The 18,005-nt window shown below is 41.4% G+C and overlaps 1 protein-coding gene across 1 annotated transcript in view; it reads right to left on the bottom strand.

Annotated features, from left to right (window-relative positions):
- Window positions 1-17,313, bottom strand: part of si:dkey-172j4.3 (diacylglycerol kinase delta) — a 129,415-nt gene extending 112,102 nt beyond the window's left edge. The window contains exons 1-3 of the mRNA XM_034164290.1: window positions 17,157-17,313; window positions 12,591-12,930; window positions 7,191-7,295 (exon numbers count right to left, since the gene is read on the bottom strand). Coding sequence (XP_034020181.1) covers window positions 7,191-7,295; window positions 12,591-12,683 — 198 coding nt within the window. The 5' untranslated portion in view covers window positions 12,684-12,930; window positions 17,157-17,313. The remainder of the gene's footprint in view (window positions 1-7,190; window positions 7,296-12,590; window positions 12,931-17,156) is intronic.
- Between the last annotated feature and the right edge of the window lie 692 nt (window positions 17,314-18,005).

Below are 18,005 nucleotides of genomic sequence, written 5' to 3'. Positions count from 1 at the left end.
CTCGGATCGACAGCCAGGGATCATTTTCAAGTTCCACTCAGGCAGAGAATAATGTCCAGGTCCACTTGCTCTCCCGGTCTGATCGTGCGCGTGCATGTCCTATCGCAGCTCTGCCTTTAACTCAGATTCTGTCAGGATTGTGTGGCCCTTTAGATAGTCCATTAGCTCCTGAAAATAGCATCTTCTGCGTTTTTCCAATACGAGACATCTGTGTGTCCAGACATGTCCATAATCCCAGCAGCAGTAAACCAGTCGCTGTGACACAAACAGCAGCATCACGACACTTCAAATCCCAAAATTTGACAGACTCTGACAAAGTTAAGAGTTTCAGGGTGAAGTGTGTCGTGTCCTCTGTAAATATGAGCCACTGCTTTCAAAGAAAAGCTCTGAAACTTCGTTATCAGACAGAACTGCATTCGTTTTGCTCCGTTTGTCTGTCTGGGATGTTTGTTTTGCTTTTAACTACGTCACATGCAGAGAAATGCCGAGTGAGACGTTTTCCGGAAATGCACCTGTTGCCTCGCTTTGGGAGAGGAAAAAAAAACAAAAACATCAGAAACCATTAATTATGAGTGCATGTGCACAGAGAGACCAGTGGTGGGCACAGCTAACCAAAAAGTTAGCTTTGATAACCATTAATAAGATAACTTAAGTTATCTTCGATGACGCTAAACTGATGAAACTGCTAAAAAAAAAAAATGTATCTTTATTATAGAAAACCGATAACTATTAGTATTGAGTCAGACGCGACCACATTAGATTACACTGTCGGCTTCTGATAAACCAGTTTCACTTTAAGTGCTGCAGGGGCTGCTGGGTAAATTCAAGGATCCCTAACACAAAGAACACATGAAAAATAAATGAATTAAAAAAAAAACCCAAACACTGTCATTTTTCAAAAGCAGTAAAACACAGTATTAGAAGTCACAGTTTATCTCGGTATTATATACACTGTCACAAGCTAAAAGCTTCTGCTTTTTTTAAACACACTTTGAACCCTGCGGCTTAAACAACCGAAATACGAGGTCTGTTAGAAAAGTATCGGACCTTTTTATTTTTTCAAAAACCTGATGGATTTGAATCATGTGTGCTTGCATGAGCCAACCTTGAACCTTCGTGCGCATGCGTGATTTTTTTTCACGCCTGTTGGTTGTGTCATTTGCTTGTGTGGAGTCTCATCAGATTTTCTTTGCAAGGAAAATGGCGGAACGACTGGAGCAGCGCGAATGCATCAAATTTTGCCAGAAACTGGGCGACAGCCAGGTGGAAACCGTTTGGATTATTCAGATGGCTTTCGGTGGCGATGCTATGGGCATCACACAGATTAAGAAGCGGTACAACCGGTTTAAAGACGGCCGCACAACGGTGGAGAGCGCGCCGCGCTCCAGGCGGCCATCAACGTGCTGAAATGACCGCATCATTTCCAAAGTGAACGGTGTGGTAATGTGGGACCGTCGTGTGACTATCCGAGAAAATGTGGAAGAGGTGGACATCAGCACTTTTTCGGCACATTCCACTGTGACAGAAGATTTGGCCATGAAAACAGTTGCAGCAAACTTCATCGGCACGAAGCTGATGGCGCAGCAAAAGCGCCACCGTGTTGAACCCTCACAGGACATGTTGTGACATGTTCACCTCGACCACAATTTCTCGGATAGTCACACGACTGAAAAGCCACCGAAAGCCGTCTGAATCTTCCGAAGTCCTTGCAGCTGCGTTGTGAGAGCTCCTCTCTCCCACTGAGTCTTGGCGATTAAATTATCCCGTGCCACAAAGAAATAAAATGTTAGTTTTGTTTTTGTGTCGAGCAGGCAATAACACTAATGTCCAAAGTGAAGCTGAACTACACTACCCACAATGCTCCCTGCATTGACCAGCCAATCACATTTTGTGCTTAATGATGTCATCAGCAAGCAAGAGCTAGTCCGCCAAAAACCACTAATCTACACGACAGGGATCAAAATGTTTCTTTTTAGGGTTTACAAATGTTTTTGGCCATCAAACTTTGCTCACTTTACCAGAAAAAAAAAAAATGTAATCGGACTGAAAGTTATCGGAACTAAATTTATCAGATGATAATTGGTCCGATGATTGTTTTAAAAGTTATCTGAAAAGCTAATCTGCTAGCAAAAACATTAGCGTTAATAATTATTGGTTATCGGATTAGCGGAACAATGCCCCCCACTGAGAGAGACTTAGAATCATGAGTACTTTGATGTTGTGTTGCTAACTGGAACGTTAAAACACATGCGACATGTTCTTAAAAAAAAAAAAAAAAAAAAGACCATGTAATAGTGGTTTCACAGCAGAATAGATTTTGTTGGTGTGTAATCTTCTTGTCTGCGAGTTTGGTGTTTGACTTAAAATGGTTGTAATGGTTCTGACGGTACTGCTTCCTCAGGGCGTGGGTATTAACTGGTAAATGCATTTTTTTATTTCAAGGCCTAACACACTGAAAACCACAAACGATATAATCACACATGCACACATATTGTATTGAACTGGCTGACAACGACAAAATAAACACATGCTCATCCACATGTACACAAGCACGCACACAACAAATGCACTAATCCGTTCAGGCCATTGTTATCACTGAACCGTAATCCTGTAGGCGATGATCAGCTTAATCTAAGTCACATGACTGTAGGTATGCACAGCTATCTAATCAGCGCACGTAAACACACACACACACACACACACACACACACTGAACAGAAACACCATCTCAGCATTCCTTTAGGTGTCTTCAGCTTGCATCAATCATCACTAACTGCTTTGATAAAACATACTCAATAAAATGGAGAAAAATAGCCATTTCACTCTCACTTTTATTCAGTCCGTGTGTTCACTCCTGGCCATCAATCTTAAATTTCTTCACTCAAGCCAGTGAAACCATGGCAACCCGTTCACATGCTCTCAAGGCCTTACACAGCCACACGCATCACTCAACTACAGCACGGTGATGGTGGTGGGGGAAAGTAGCCCGTCAATGTCAGACTGATATTCAATACCATTTCAGCTCCAGGTGGGGGGGGGGTGGGGGGGGAGGAACAGCCTTATAGGATGTTATCTCCAAGATGACAGCGGTTACCAGGTATCCCATATCACCTATTGATCTGAACATGATTTACAGGTACCGTAATCGTCAGCAGAGGTAAAGTACGACTTCAACGCTGAACTGCTTTTGAACACCAGCGCAGATAAAAAACTGGACAGTTACAAACCTGAATTTTCTCATTGCAAACACTGTACTTCCTCATCATGCATTCATCAATAACTAATGAGAAAGCTGCGTGAGTGGATCTGCATGCGAGCATTTGCCAGGAAGAGGGTGATTTTAAAACATCAATATGTTACGGCAAACACGGTGCAGAGACCAGTCGGCTGTGATCTAACGTCCAACAGGAGAGGAAGCTGTTAGCTGAGCCAGTCTGACAGACTAGATCATCAACAACAAAGTGCAACCGGGCAATTCCACACAGCTTAGCGACAGCTGCTTGAAAGGTTTAGCGCACTTCAAAAGATAGGAGACCAAAAGACAGATAACATGAATTACAGCCTTTAATAACAGAGGTACGTTTCATGTTGTCATTTGGGTAAGAGGTTCAGAACGGCCAAAACCTCAGGAAGTCAGAACAACAAAACAAAAGCACGCAAAACAACCTGCCGGGGGAATGAGCACGTGCAGTGTAACCCTCAAGAAATAAGTTCAACTCTCACAGTTCTCGGCTGCTCTGCTTTCACAACAGAAGTCACTTCCGCGGCCTCAGCGCAGGGCATCGGTTCATATTCAGCTTTAACGCCACAATAAATGACTCAAAACCCAGAACACCTCTGCCATGTTAAAAACAATATTTCCCCACGGATGCAGGGGCGTAGGTTTGCATATGGACCATAGGGACAAGTCACAACCATTATTTTGGGATGGCAAAATAGACCGTACCAATATTTAGCATTTTTGTTTATATAACAAAATCATTCACTATTTTTTTTTGCGAACTCGATACTATAATTTTAGTCGTCACGTTTTGTGTTTTCGACGTGCCAGAGTGACAGGGTTACCCATGTTGCAATTTCATTGGCTCACGTTCTTCTCACATGGCCGTAAACAAAGCGCATCTCGTGGCAGGCAGTGCTTAATTTGTAAAGTGGGAGGTCCCGGAGCGCAGAGGATGGGTGGCTCCGGTGCAGTGTTGCCAGATGTACGATAATTATCGTATTTGTACGATAGTTTTGCCCTCTGTACGATGTACGATCAATAATGGGAAAAAATCCAATATGTACGATAATTTCAGTTGGTTGCCCAAACACGCATCTCTCTCTGACACCCAAGAATCATTTTGCAGGCGTTGCACTCAGGCGGCATCAAAGACACAACACACACAGCTTTGGCCGCCCGGGACAACGTCATTTGAAAGCCCGCCCCCTCTCCATACAAAGTAATGAGTTCCCATCCAATCTGTGCCGTGACAGGAAGATTCCCCAAACAACATTTTTTTTTTTTAAACTTTATTTCAACAAATGCAACAACAAACGAACAAAACACAAGAGCAAAGAGATATACAAGAAAAATAAAAAAAGTTCAAGTTCCTTATAGAGGTGTCAACATTTTTTCTGTGTTCAACAAAATCTGCACAAGTGGCCATGGCATCGGATGACGACAGCCACCTCGAGGTTGAATTCGACTCTTTCTAGTCTGGTAATTAACACGTTTGTGTCCCTTCACAGAAAAAAAAAAAAAATCTTTCTAGAAGTGCGTTCTAGTTTCCCCATTACTATAATTACTGTTTAAAAATGTGACATAAAATTCTTTGGAAATTAAAAAAAAAAAAAAACGCTAAAATAGCTACGTTGTATGCGTTTTGTTTGTGTACGATCATTTCTCCCAAAATACGATAATTTTGAGGTTTTGGTACGATAGTTTCATATTTCATATCTGGCAACACTGTTCCGGTGCAGAAAAACAAGAAGGGCGGGGTGGAGGGCTTGCGAACAATGCTGTGCGCCACACTTAAAATAAATTGCACACCCACACACACCTTCACAAATGACACTAACATCCTGCCTTTTCCTCAGAAATTACTACATTTATGTTTGCTGTCTGTCTCTGTACTTTTTTGTCACTTTTGCGCTCTTTTTCATACTTTTGCCTCGTTTCAAAAGTCACTGAACACACTTTATCGTAATATATGCAACATATAGCATGCTGTTGGAAAGCACGGGTTCTTGGCTTGCTGTCAGTGTCAAATTTTTCAGAGTGAGGGCTTACATGAGAACTTACGGTAATGAGAATCAGCGGCGCATTAGTGTGAAACTTCCATGTTTTTCCTCTGCGTTATGACATCACAGGCTTCGTTTACCGTAATACACCATATATATCATTGGAAATCCCTTCTTTTTTTTTTTTTAATTAGGTTGCCAGATACCTACAACTGCATTATTGATGAAGAGAATAAATTATACATCTTGGTTGCAAAAACGTTTTTTTTTTTTTGTTAGCTCCACAAGTATTTTTTTGTTGTCTTGTTCTCTCAGGTGTAGGCCTATCGAATAGATTCGTGATTTTGGGTGCAATTTTGTTATTTAAGCTATTTGTTTGTTTGCCTACACGCTTAATACTGTAAATAAAGTGTTAAATTATTCAGCATTATGTCGTCATATGTTATGTATAATGCTGTACTTGTGCGTCTAATGGTATGAGTGGGTTAGGGGGTGGTGGTGGTGGTGGGCAGGGGGGCCGGGGGGGGTGGTATTGTCCCTACCAAAGCTGAGACCAAACCTACACCCTTGCACGGATGGCACAGACTTTAAATTGGACAAACACACCAGCGAGGTGAGAAATCAGAGGAAAACCCATCAAGTCAACTGCAACCTTCAATCGTCATGCCAGGAATTCTATAGCATTTAAGAACCGTAATGACACTGAGCCCATCAACATGAGCTCACCTCCCTTCTTTGGCATGATGTAAAATTTTACCATCAGCTCTTAAAGGAATCATTCTAAAAATTACCCTGAACAATAATAAACATACATTTCTGGTTTTCTTAACTGAAGTACAACCCTGATCAGAACTGTTAACAGCCACAAGTTTTTAATGAGTTGATGAATTAAGTTTTTTTTTAATCCAAGATTTTAGCTTTCATGGTGCAAAAAATGAAAATAGTCTTGCTCACTAAAAGGGGTCATGCAGTGCAAGTTTTTAATCCACGTTACATTTTCATGCAGAAGGCTCCTGGTTCAAAACCCACCCCTGCAACTTCTCTCCATGTAATGTGGAGTTATGTCATGAAGGGCATCTGGTATAAACCTGTGCCAATTCAACATGCAGCTCCACCCCTGATCTGCAGTGGTGACCGCGAGTGCAAACAAGGGAGCAGCCGAAAGGACTATTTACATTTTCATGGACAAGAGTTTAAAACATTTTCAGAAATAAATGCAAATTCATCAGTTTGGTAAAATATAATTTTCACAAAAATGAATAAAGTGACATAAACAGCTGGCATAGGGCAAAAAAGTGCACTTGACAGTTGATGGTACACTGATAAATTTAAAGTAAATCATGGCTTATACAGTCTTTTTTTTTTTTTTTTTAAGACAATACACAGGATGGATATATAAACACTTCCAAGTCACTGAATAAATCTTGGCTGTGAAAGTGATTTACTGTATATAATAAAAAAAGAAATTAAAATATACTGATAACATATCAGGCATATTATATATATATATATATATATATATATATATATATATAATTTTTTTTTTTTCTTTCAGTAGATTCTTTTTTGTTAAACAACTTTGGACATTTTATTAAAATTCCAAATTTTAAAAAAGGGACTTATTTGCATTTAATTCTGAACATTTCTATTCTTAAAATTCTGGCATGTCAATAATTCTGAACAGGATTGTAAGAACACTTCCACAAAGCTAAAAATACAGTTCCACCTCAGTCTTGTGCCTTCTTGCTATGAGTATTCATCGAGTTCTGAAAAGTCAAGGACACAGTGTTAAAAAAAACAAAAAAAACTCCATCTACTTTGTACAATGGCATACAAACAGCAGCTTTGGATGTCTCCCAGCTTCCTTCACCTTGAATTCAAACTAAACTCAACTTCTAGATGATCTGGCCACAGAAAACCCAGTTTCATAGATAAAAGAAAACTTCAGACAATTTTTTGTCTCCTACCTTGGCCCTTATCTGCCCTGAGGTTGAGACTTTGCGGATCAACTTATGTGAGGTCTCTTCTTGTTCTCCATCGCTGTCTGAGGACTCTTCTCCAGCTTCTCCAGCCTGGAAAAAAATACAAGGACACGATGACAGTTTCAAGCCAACCAGCATCAAAAATTCAGGTCCACTTAGCATTTATATAATGTATGGAACCTTTGATGAATACGTAATCTGTTCATTTTTCCGATTAATCATCTACTTTGTAAAATATCAGGGGGGGAAAAAGCTAATTAAACCACATGGCAATTCAGTAGAATACAAGAAAACACCTGTTAAGTTGTTTTGATAGACATCTTCAATGTGGTTTAATTTCCTGCTTAAACACAGGAAGACATTTCTGAGATCCATCTTAAAATCCAAGAATCATGTTATTTTAAAGGGTCACGTCAATAAACTAAGCTAACTTTTTGATCAGAGACAGAAAAAAGGGATGCACAATAACAGATTTGCCTGATGACTGTTTAAAAGTACTCCCAAAATACTGAACGCACGCAAATACAAGTAGAACCAAATATAACACTATGTAACAATTTTTTATTTTTGTTTTGTTCCTGGGTACACAGTGTGTTTTCCTAACCTGCTATGCCTTAAATAAATAGAAAATAGTTGTTATTCCACAGAAACTTTGCTTCTGTGATCAGAACAATGATATTTTGAAATCTGTCTGTTTTCAAGAATATTCTCGATTCGCCTTCACTATCAATCAATTCAATCAATTTTATTTATATAGCGCCAAATCACAACAAACAGTTGCCCCAAGGCGCTTTATATCGTAAGGCAAGGCCATACAATAATTACGTAAAATCCCCAACGGTCAAAACGACCCCCTGTGAGCAAGCACTTGGCGACTGTAGGAAAGAAAAACTCCCTTTTAACAGGAAGAAACCTCCAGCAGAACCAGGCTCAGGGAGGGGCAGTCCTCTGCTGGGACTGGTTGGGGCTGAGGGAGAGAACCAGGAAAAAGACATGCTGTGGAGGGGAGCAGAGATCAATCACTAATGATTAAATGCAGAATGGTGCATACAGAGCAAAAAGAGAAAGAAACACTCAGTGCATCATGGGAACCCCCCAGCAGTCTAAGTCTATAGCAGCATAACTAAGGGATGGTTCAGGGTCACCTGATCCAGCCCTAACTATAAGCTTTAGCAAAAAGGAAAGTTTTAAGCCTAATCTTAAAAGTAGAGAGGGTGTCTGTCTCCCTGATGTGAATTGGGAGCTGGTTCCACAGGAGAGGAGCCTGAAAGCTGAGGGCTCTGCCTCCTATTCTACTCTTACAAACCCTAGGAACTACAAGTAAGCCTGCAGTCTGAGAGCGAAGCGCTCTATTGGGGTGATATGGTACTATGAGGTCCCTAAGATAAGATGGGACCTGATTATTCAAAACCTTATAAGTAAGAAGAAGAATTTTAAATTCTATTCTAGAATTAACAGAAAGCCAATGAAGAGAGGCCAATATGGGTGAGATATGCTCCCTCCTTCTAGTCCCCATTAGTACTCTAGCTGCAGCATTTTGAATTAACTGAAGGCTTTTCAGGGAACTTTTAGGACAACCTGATAATAATGAATTACAATAGTCAAGCCTAGAGGAAATAAATGCATGAATTAGTTTTTCAGCATCACTCTGAGACAAGACCTTTCTAATTTTAGAGATATTGCGTAAATGCAAAAAAGCAGTCCTACATATTTGTTTAATATGCGCTTTGAATGACATCCTGATCAAAAATGACTCCAAGATTTCTCACAGTATTACTAGAGGTCAGGGTAATGCCATCCAGAGTAAGGATCTGGTTAGACACCATGTTTCTAAGATTTGTGGGGCCAAGTACAATAACTTCAGTTTTATCTGAGTTTAAAAGCAGAAAATTAGAGATCATCCATGTCTATGTCTGTAAGACAATCCTGCAGTTTAGCTAATTGATGTGTGTCCTCTGGCTTCATGGATAGATAAAGCTGGGTATCATCTGCGTAACAATGAAAATTTAAGCAATGCCGTCTAATAATACTGCCTAAGGGAAGCATGTATAAAGTGAATAAAATTGGTCCTAGCACAGAACCTTGTGGAACTCCATAATTAACCTTAGTCTGTGAAGAAGATTCCCCATTTACATGAACAAATTGTAATCTATTAGATAAATATGATTCAAACCACAGCGGCACAGTGCCTTTAATACCTATGGCATGCTCTAATCTCTGTAATAAAATTTTATGGTCAACAGTATCAAAAGCAGCACTGAGGTCTAACAGAACAAGCACAGAGATGAGTCCACTGTCTGAGGCCATAAGAAGATCATTTGTAACCTTCACTAATGCTGTTTCTGTACTATGATGAATTCTAAAACCTGACAAACTCTTCAAATAGACCATTCCTCTGCAGATGATCAGTTAGCTGTTTTACCACTACCCTTTCAAGAATTTTTGAGAGAAAAGGAAGGTTGGAGATTGGCCTATAATTAGCTAAGATAGCTGGGTCAAGTGATGGCTTTTTAAGTAATGGTTTAATTACTGCCACCTTAAAAGCCTGTGGTACATAGCCAACTAATAAAGATAGATTGATCATATTTAAGATCGAAGCATTAAATAATGGTAGGGCTTCCTTGAGCAGCCTGGTAGGAATGGGGTCTAATAGACATGTTGATGGTTTGGATGAAGTAACTAATGAAAATAACTCAGACAGAACAATCGGAGAGAAAGAGTCTAACCAATTACCGGCATCACTGAAAGCAGCCAAAGATAACGATACGTCTTTGGGATGGTTATGAGTAATTTTTTCTCTAACAGTTAAAATTTTATTAGCAAAGAAAGTCATGAAGTCATTACTAGTTAAAGTTAAAGGAATACTCGGCTCAATAGAGCTCTGACTGTCAGCCTGGCTACAGTGCTGAAAAGAAACCTGGGGTTGTTCTTATTTTCTTCAATTAGTGATGAGTAGTAAGATGTCCTAGCTTTACGGAGGGCTTTTTTTATAGAGCAACAGACTTTTTCCAGGCTAAGTGAAGATCTTCTAAATTAGTGAGAAGCCATTTCCTCTCCAACTTACGGGTTATCTGCTTTAAGCTGCGAGTTTGTGAGTTATACCACGGAGTCAGGCACTTCTGATTTAAAGCTCTCTTTTTCAGAGGAGCTACAGCATCCAAAGTTGTCTTCAATGAGGATGTAAAACTATTGACGAGATACTCTATCTGACTTACAGAGTTTAGGTAGCTACTCTGCACTGTGTTGGTATATGGCATTAGAGAACATAAAGAAGGAATCATATCCTTAAACCTAGTTACAGCGCTTTCTGAAAGACTTCTAGTGTAATGAAACTTATTTCCCACTGCTGGGTAGTCCATCAGAGTAAATGTAAATGTTATTAAGAAATGATCACACAGAAGGGAGTTTTCAGGGAATACTGTTGTCTTCAATTTCCATACCATAAGTCAGAACAAGATCTAAGATATGATTAAAGTGGTGGGTGGACTCATTTACATTTTGAGCAAAGCCAATTGAGTCTAATAATAGATTAAATGCAGTGTTGAGGCTGTCATTCTCAGCATCTGTGTGGATGTTAAAATCGCCCACTATAATTATCTTATCTGAGCTAAGCACTAAGTCAGACAAAAGGTCTGAAAATTCACAGAGAAACTCACAGTAACGACCAGGTGGACGATAGATAATAACAAATAAAACTGGTTTTTGGGACTTCCAATTTGGATGGACAAGACTAAGAGTCAAGCTTTCAAATGAATTAAAGCTCTGTCTGGGTTTTTGATTAATTAATAAGCTGGAATGGAAGATTGCTGCTAATCCTCCGCCTCGGCCCGTGCTACGAGCATTCTGGCAGTTAGTGTGACTCGGGGGTGTTGACTCATTTAAACTAACATATTCATCCTGCTGTAACCAGGTTTCTGTAAGGCAGAATAAATCAATATGTTGATCAATTATTATATCATTTACTAACGGACTTAGAAGAGAGAGACCTAATGTTTAATAGACCACATTTAACTGTTTTAGTCTGTGGTGCAGTTGAAGGTGCTATATTATTTTTTCTTTTTGAATTTTTATGCTTAAATAGATTTTTGCTGGTTACTGGTGGTCTGGGAGCAGGCACCGTCTCTACGGGGATGGGGTAATGAGGGGATGGCAGGGGGAGAGAAGCTGCAGAGAGGTGTGTAAGACTACAACTCTGCTTCCTGGTCCCAACCCTGGATAGTCATGGTTTGGAGGATTTAATAAAATTGGCCAGATTTCTAGAAATGAGAGCTGCTCCATCCAAAGTGGGATGGATGCCGTCTCTCCTAACAAGACCAGGTTTTCCCCAGAAGCTTTGCCCAGTAGCTTTCACTACTACTGAGTAGTCTTCTAGAATATTCTTTAACTGCTAGAACTGTCCAGAATTTTCTAGAAGTTTTCAGAATTATCTAGAAATTTCAAGAAACTTTTAGAACTTTCTAGAACGTAAAAAAAAATAAAATCAAAGTTGGTGCTGAATGTAGTCATTTTTCCATAGACTTTAGACATAAGCAGTTGAAATATAACACTTAGAAGCCAGGAACAAAAACTGTGTTACATAGTGTAATAAATACTTCAGGTCTCTAAAAACTGCTCAGGCATATCTGTGCCCATCACTTTAAATGACAAGGAGCAGCTGCTCTGTCCAGCTCTCTTCCACAAACCACATATCCCAAAGTACATGCTGGAGTTCCATGATATAGGTCACAAAAATCTGAAATTAAACATTCCAGGTGTAAATGTACTCATACAAGAGCATTTTCTACAACAGCCACAGGCTTGTTGGCCATTTGAAAATAAGTACCATGAAACTCCAAATGTATGCACCTATCAAAAGAAGAAAAATTCTTTAATACTTTGGCCTTATAAAAACAGAACTGCTGTCAACATAAGGAAGCCACGCCCACTGTGCTGAAAAGGCAAGACTACAAAAAATGCAAGCGACTCAAATGTGAGGATGTTAATTCAGTTCCATAACACTGAAAAATAAATCTGACTTTTGTGATGAATTTGTATCTGACAGTGAATTAAACAATCAGACGTTATTGATGGAAATGAAGTGGTGTTGTAAGAAACAAGGTTACAAAGATGTAAAACAATGTTTTCTGCAAATTCCAGCACTGCCCTGCCTTGGCAGAAGAATGCACTCACTCTGTGTGCTCTTCTAGCTGCAGAAGCAAATTACTTTGAAGCCCCGCTGTTATGATACAGATTAAAAGACCCCGTTAATTGGAGAAAAACATGTATTGTTTAAGAACTGTTATCGTTTCAGGAAGTCGTTGGCGATCACCGCCAATCAATAGCACTAAACTACATACAGGATGTGGGAAAACACTGAAGCCGTTGTCATTCTAAAAGCGTACGTACCATATGAGTTCTTTCCGAGTCAGGTTGCGTCGACCCCAGCGAGTCGCCGGGCTCCATCACGTACAGCACGTTGGGGCTCAGTTTGGACGCCATGAAGAGTTTGCAAAGAGGAGTGATGAATAGATAGAAGAAAGGCGATGCAGGTGCAAAGAGGGGATGAAAAGAGGAGGCAAAATGTTTGCCAGGGACAAACAGGGAAAAGAAGGGAAGAGGAGGGAGGTTCTAAAGGGAGAATGAAGATTGGTTCAGCGGGGGACCAGCAGAGAGGATGACAAACGGTGACGTCAAGCTCTGGGACGCCACTCTCGTCCTCTGCCAAGCTCTCTATCCCTGGCCAAGTCTGGAAAAATGAAAAGATTAATTATTGATTAGAAGTTGGGGGGAGAGCACACTGGAGATTTTTGGACTTGTCAACCTGCTGGACAATACAAAATTCATACCATTCTCAACTCTCCTCGTCAAACGTTATTCATCTATAATATATGCAGAGAAAAAGCAACAAAATACTTCCTCTTTCTCAGTTCCTCTGCACTTTTCTATGAATCTGTACAAAAACACTGAGGTGCTTTCAAGACGTCACCTATTTTATTAAAAAGCAGGTGTGCAAGTCTGTGATGCTGATAAAGAAGGTGTGCCCCGTGACAAGGATGAGAGTGATGCTTTATGGAACACAAAAAAACAATACTACAGGGGATAACAACAAGAAAAACTAGAAAGGTACTCTCAAAACACTCATACATCACTACTGCGTGTCTACAGCCCAGGATCTTACAATAAACATACTTTATTAGCATAACTCTAATTTCAATATGTATATTTCTGATCTGGATTTTTATCTGGCTCTGCGTGATTTTCACTTGACCGTCTTCTGTTGGTTGACCGTCTGCGCCAACCAACTGGGGGAGCCCCTCCAGCACATTTTCAATCTGAGCCTGCGTCTCGGAAAGGCCCCAGTCACGTGGAAGACATCCTGTGTCATTCCAGTTCCTAAGAAGGCACACCCGAAGGAGCTGAATGACTACAGGCTAGTTGCTTTGACATCCCACGTGATGAAGACCATGGAGCGACTGCTGCTGAGCGTCCTCAGACCTCAGGTCAGACATGCTGAGGACCCACTGCAGTTTGCATACAGGGAGAAGGTGGGAGTGGAGGACAGCATCCTCTACCTCCTTCACAGTGCCCACTCTCATCTGGACAGGGGTAACAGCGCTGTGAGGGTCATGTTTTTTTTTACTTCTCCAGTGCCTTCAACAGCATCCAGCCCCTGCTACTGAGATGGAGGTGGACACTCATCTGGTCACCTGGATCACTGATTATCTAACTGGAAGACCACAATACGTCAGACTCAGTAACTGCACCTCAGACACTGATCAGCAGCACTGGAGCACCACAAGGAACCGTGCTCTCTCCATTTCTGTTCACTCTGTACACATCAGACTTCAATTACAACTCGGAGTCGTGCCACATGCAGAAGTTTTCGGACGACACTGCTACTGTGGGATGTGTGCGAGAGGGACAGGAAAGAGAGTACAGGGACCTGATACAGGACTTTGTGTGGTGCAAATCAAACCACCTGCAGCTGAACATTGCCAAAACAAAGGAGATGGTAGTGGACTTCAGAAGGTCCGGGCCCACTCTGCAGCCAGTCTCCATTGAGGGGGTTGATGTGGAGGTGGTCCAGACTTACAAATATCTGGCGACACTTATGGACGATAGGTTGGATTGGTCAGCCAATACTGACATCCTCTACAAGAAGGGACAGAGCAGACTGTACTTCCTGAGGAGGTTAGGGTCCTTCAGGATCTGCCATAAACTCCTGCGAATGTTCTACCAGTCTGTGGTAGCCAGTGTCCTCTTCTCTGTGGTGGTCTGCTAGGGGAGCAGCATGAAGAGGAAGGACGCCAGGCAACTGGACAGGCTGGTGAGGAAAGCTGGTTTAGTGCTGGGAACAGAGCTGGAGACACTAACATCAGTGGCAGAGAGAAGGACCCTCAGTAAACTGCTGGCCATCATGGACAATGTTGAGCACCCTCTGCACAGCGCCATCATCAGGCAGAGGAGCTCATTCAGTGGCAGACTGCTGTCCCAGTCCTGCCACACGGACAGATTCAGGAAATCTTTTGTCCCTCAGGCCATCAGACTGTTCAACTCTTCCCATCTCAGTAAGAAATAATCCTGTGACATCTGTTTGACCTTTTATTGCTTTCTTTTGCACTACCAACACTGTTTACACTGCTTACTTTGCAAAACCTACACTGTTCACATTGTGTACTGTTTACATCTGTGCTACCTCCTCACTACTGCACTACTACATTTACTCCTCCGTCATATTCTCTGAGACTGGATGCTGTACTTGCACACAAATTTTATTTTTATTTAGTAGCTTTTATTGATTAGTCTATTTTTCTTTTTTTACTTAACCCTATTTTGTGTGTCTGGTGCAATGTGTGTGTCTTGTCTAATGTGTAAGCTGCTGGATGCCTTGAATTTCCCTCTGGGATCAATAAAGTATCTATCTTGTGACACATATGACTGACGGTGACATCGGTAGATAATGCCGTGTTCACACCGGACAACACGTGATATCGCGTCACCGTCCTCCCCAAATTGAAAAATCTCAACTTTTTCATCTTGTCGCATCGCGATGACCAATCAGGGACTGGATATGTAGTGATGTGGAGATGTTTGGAATTTATACTTGTGAGCAAGACTTATGTCCCTTTTGTCCTATTTCACAATTATGACAGTTTGAGGGGACAGCGAGCAGCAGCAGCCATTTTTTTTTCCACGTGCGCGCTAATGAATCGTCCATGAAGATAATTTTATTAACTACACAGATGTATAATAAAAAAAATGGTGACTGGTTTATAACACAATTATGACAGAGTTGGAGGGGAGAGCGAGCAGCAGCACCGCAGCAGCCAGTTTTTTTTTTCCACGTGCGCGCCAACGAATCGTCCATGAAGCTAATTTTATTAACTACACAGATGTATAATAAAACAAATGGTGACTGGTTTATAACACAATTATGACAGAGTTGGAGGGGAGAGCAAGCAGCAGCACCGCAGCAGCCAGTTTTTTTTTTTTTTATTGTTCACATTTGCGCGCGAATGGGACAGGAGGTCCTCAAACTGGGTCCTGGAGAGGCAGAAGTACCACTGAAAGCGGCCGTCATCCAGACGCAGCTTCTGCAGCAAATAATGAAACTCCCCGAATCGGGAATGTCTCATGAGGATGTTGTGAACCCAGGGACGGCGCCGCTGGCGACGTTTGTCAGCTTTCCACAACAAATTGAGCACAGCAACTCACTCCTTGTGATCAAGGTCCAGCATGTTGACTTGACGGGGAGCGGAATGGAAGCTCCTCCTATTTGATGACACAATGGGGCAAATTTTCAGAGAGAAAGCAGAGCGACACACTGGGCGATGATGGCACGTCCATCGCCAGGCGAGGGATGTGATTTTGTGGCGTTGCATGTCATCCAGTGTGAACGCGGCATTAGTTTCTGAGAAACTAACTGGGGCAAGTAAAAAAAAAAAAAAAAAAAAAACTGGGGCAAAACACACCCACACAAAAAAGGAGACATCTGAATCCTGAGCAATAAAGTTTTATAAGATCAACATATCGATGCTTTACACAGGTCAGCTAAATCATTTTTAGTGGATAAAGTTTAAAAAAAATACCCAAGACTGGATGCAAAATGCAAAAAAAAAAAAAGGCTTCATAGGCCAGCACTGAAATGGAATCTTCATGCTCATATAACAAACTATTCCCCTGAATTTCAAAATGTTGCAGGTAATTTATAAACTATCATGAAAAAGAATGTAAAGAAATTATGTAGGACCTATATGTGGATTCCCCCCCCCCCAAAAAAGTTTGACCATTTCTCACACACAACTTTGCAGCCACTGGCCATAAGTTTCTCAGACAACTACTTAAAATGTGGATAACGCCTCCTCGGTGTGATAAAAAAGTACCCCTGCAAAAAAAAAAAAATTGACTCGTGGATTCCAGTTAGCACCAAATAGTGTGTATATATATATATATATATATATATATATATATATATATATTAGGCTCATTATAATGATATAACTGACATTTCTACTAAATGTGATAGGAAAGCTGAGTACTCAATTAGAAAGGAAAACAAACACTGCTGAGCACATCAGCTTGGCTGGAAGTACTGAGGAGGGTTAGGAGGTTCCTGCTGTGCAAAAACAGTCAGTCAGTCTGTAGGAGCATGTGCGCGTGTGTTTATGATGTGCATGCATTAATATAAAAAACACACTTCACGACAAACGACTGCGAATTCTGAATAACACCTGTGCACATGCAGGTTGCGTGGTGTCCGACGGCAAACCGTTACAAAAAAAAAAAAAAAAAGCCCACGCGCACAAACAGGCTGTCGTGTGCTTTCATTCATTCCGTCCGCCGCAGAGGCGTGCGCGGACGTGCAAAAAAACAAAACAAACAACAAAAACAAACAAACATCAGCATTTCAGTTCAAACTCGTGCGCGCAGCAGCTCCGCAACGTGTGTCGACAGAGAGCCGATTTCACTCACCTTCGCTCCGCCGCCGGAGGTGAATCAGCGGCGGCGCCTCCCGCTGCTGCTCCCCGGCCTGGGTCGCTCGGAAGCCGACTCGAGTGATCGCGGGGCGGCCGGTCGCTCAGGTGCTCGGCGTGCAGAAAGAGACGCAAAGCGAAGAAGCGGATCAGGTAGGAGGAGGAGAAAGGAGGAGGTTAAGCGGAGACCAAACACACACACACGCATGCGTGCGCGACGGAGAGGGAGAGGAGGAGAGAGAGCAAAACAAATCTGGATAAATGTGCTCACGGTGTCCTCAGAGCTCTGTGTGCATAACCAATCAAAGCATGTGTTTGAGAAGTGCAAACAATAAAATCGCATTCGGGGAAGAATTTACTGACCGCTTAAAAGAGGAAATCCTTCACGCTCGGTAAAGTGTAAAACAGCGCCGCCTATAGTCCTAGATCTCAGCCCACAGCCGTTTTTTATCGTCTGCGTGCTTTTAACTGATGAGGCTGAAAAAGCTCAGGAACGTTTTTAGTGTCTAAAGTGATGAACGCACTTTTTATGACCTCCAACGAGCAGGGGAGGGTTCACCCATCTGATTCATCATCTTCCATGTTTTAACATCACAGAAGCCCACCAACACCAAGTTCAAACACCTTCTGCTGGCGGTGATGGTGGCTGAGATTTTAAACAATGACAATCTTCTCATTTTTCACATGCTACACAAAATCAAACAGTGTTGGCATATTGGGAGGTACAAACTACCATGGTTCTAGGGCAATGTGACAGTTTTACTCAAAACACTTCATAGTTTTCATATTACTCATGGCACAGGCTCACTCTCCCCCTTTCATATTATGAATGTCAGATCCAAATCCC

Source organism: Thalassophryne amazonica, chromosome 23 (genome assembly GCF_902500255.1).
Source record: "Thalassophryne amazonica chromosome 23, fThaAma1.1, whole genome shotgun sequence".
In the NCBI taxonomy this organism is placed as follows: Eukaryota; Metazoa; Chordata; class Actinopteri; order Batrachoidiformes; family Batrachoididae; genus Thalassophryne; species Thalassophryne amazonica.
Note: the sequence above shows the minus strand (reverse complement) of the source record. Positions and strands in the feature narration are given on the sequence as shown.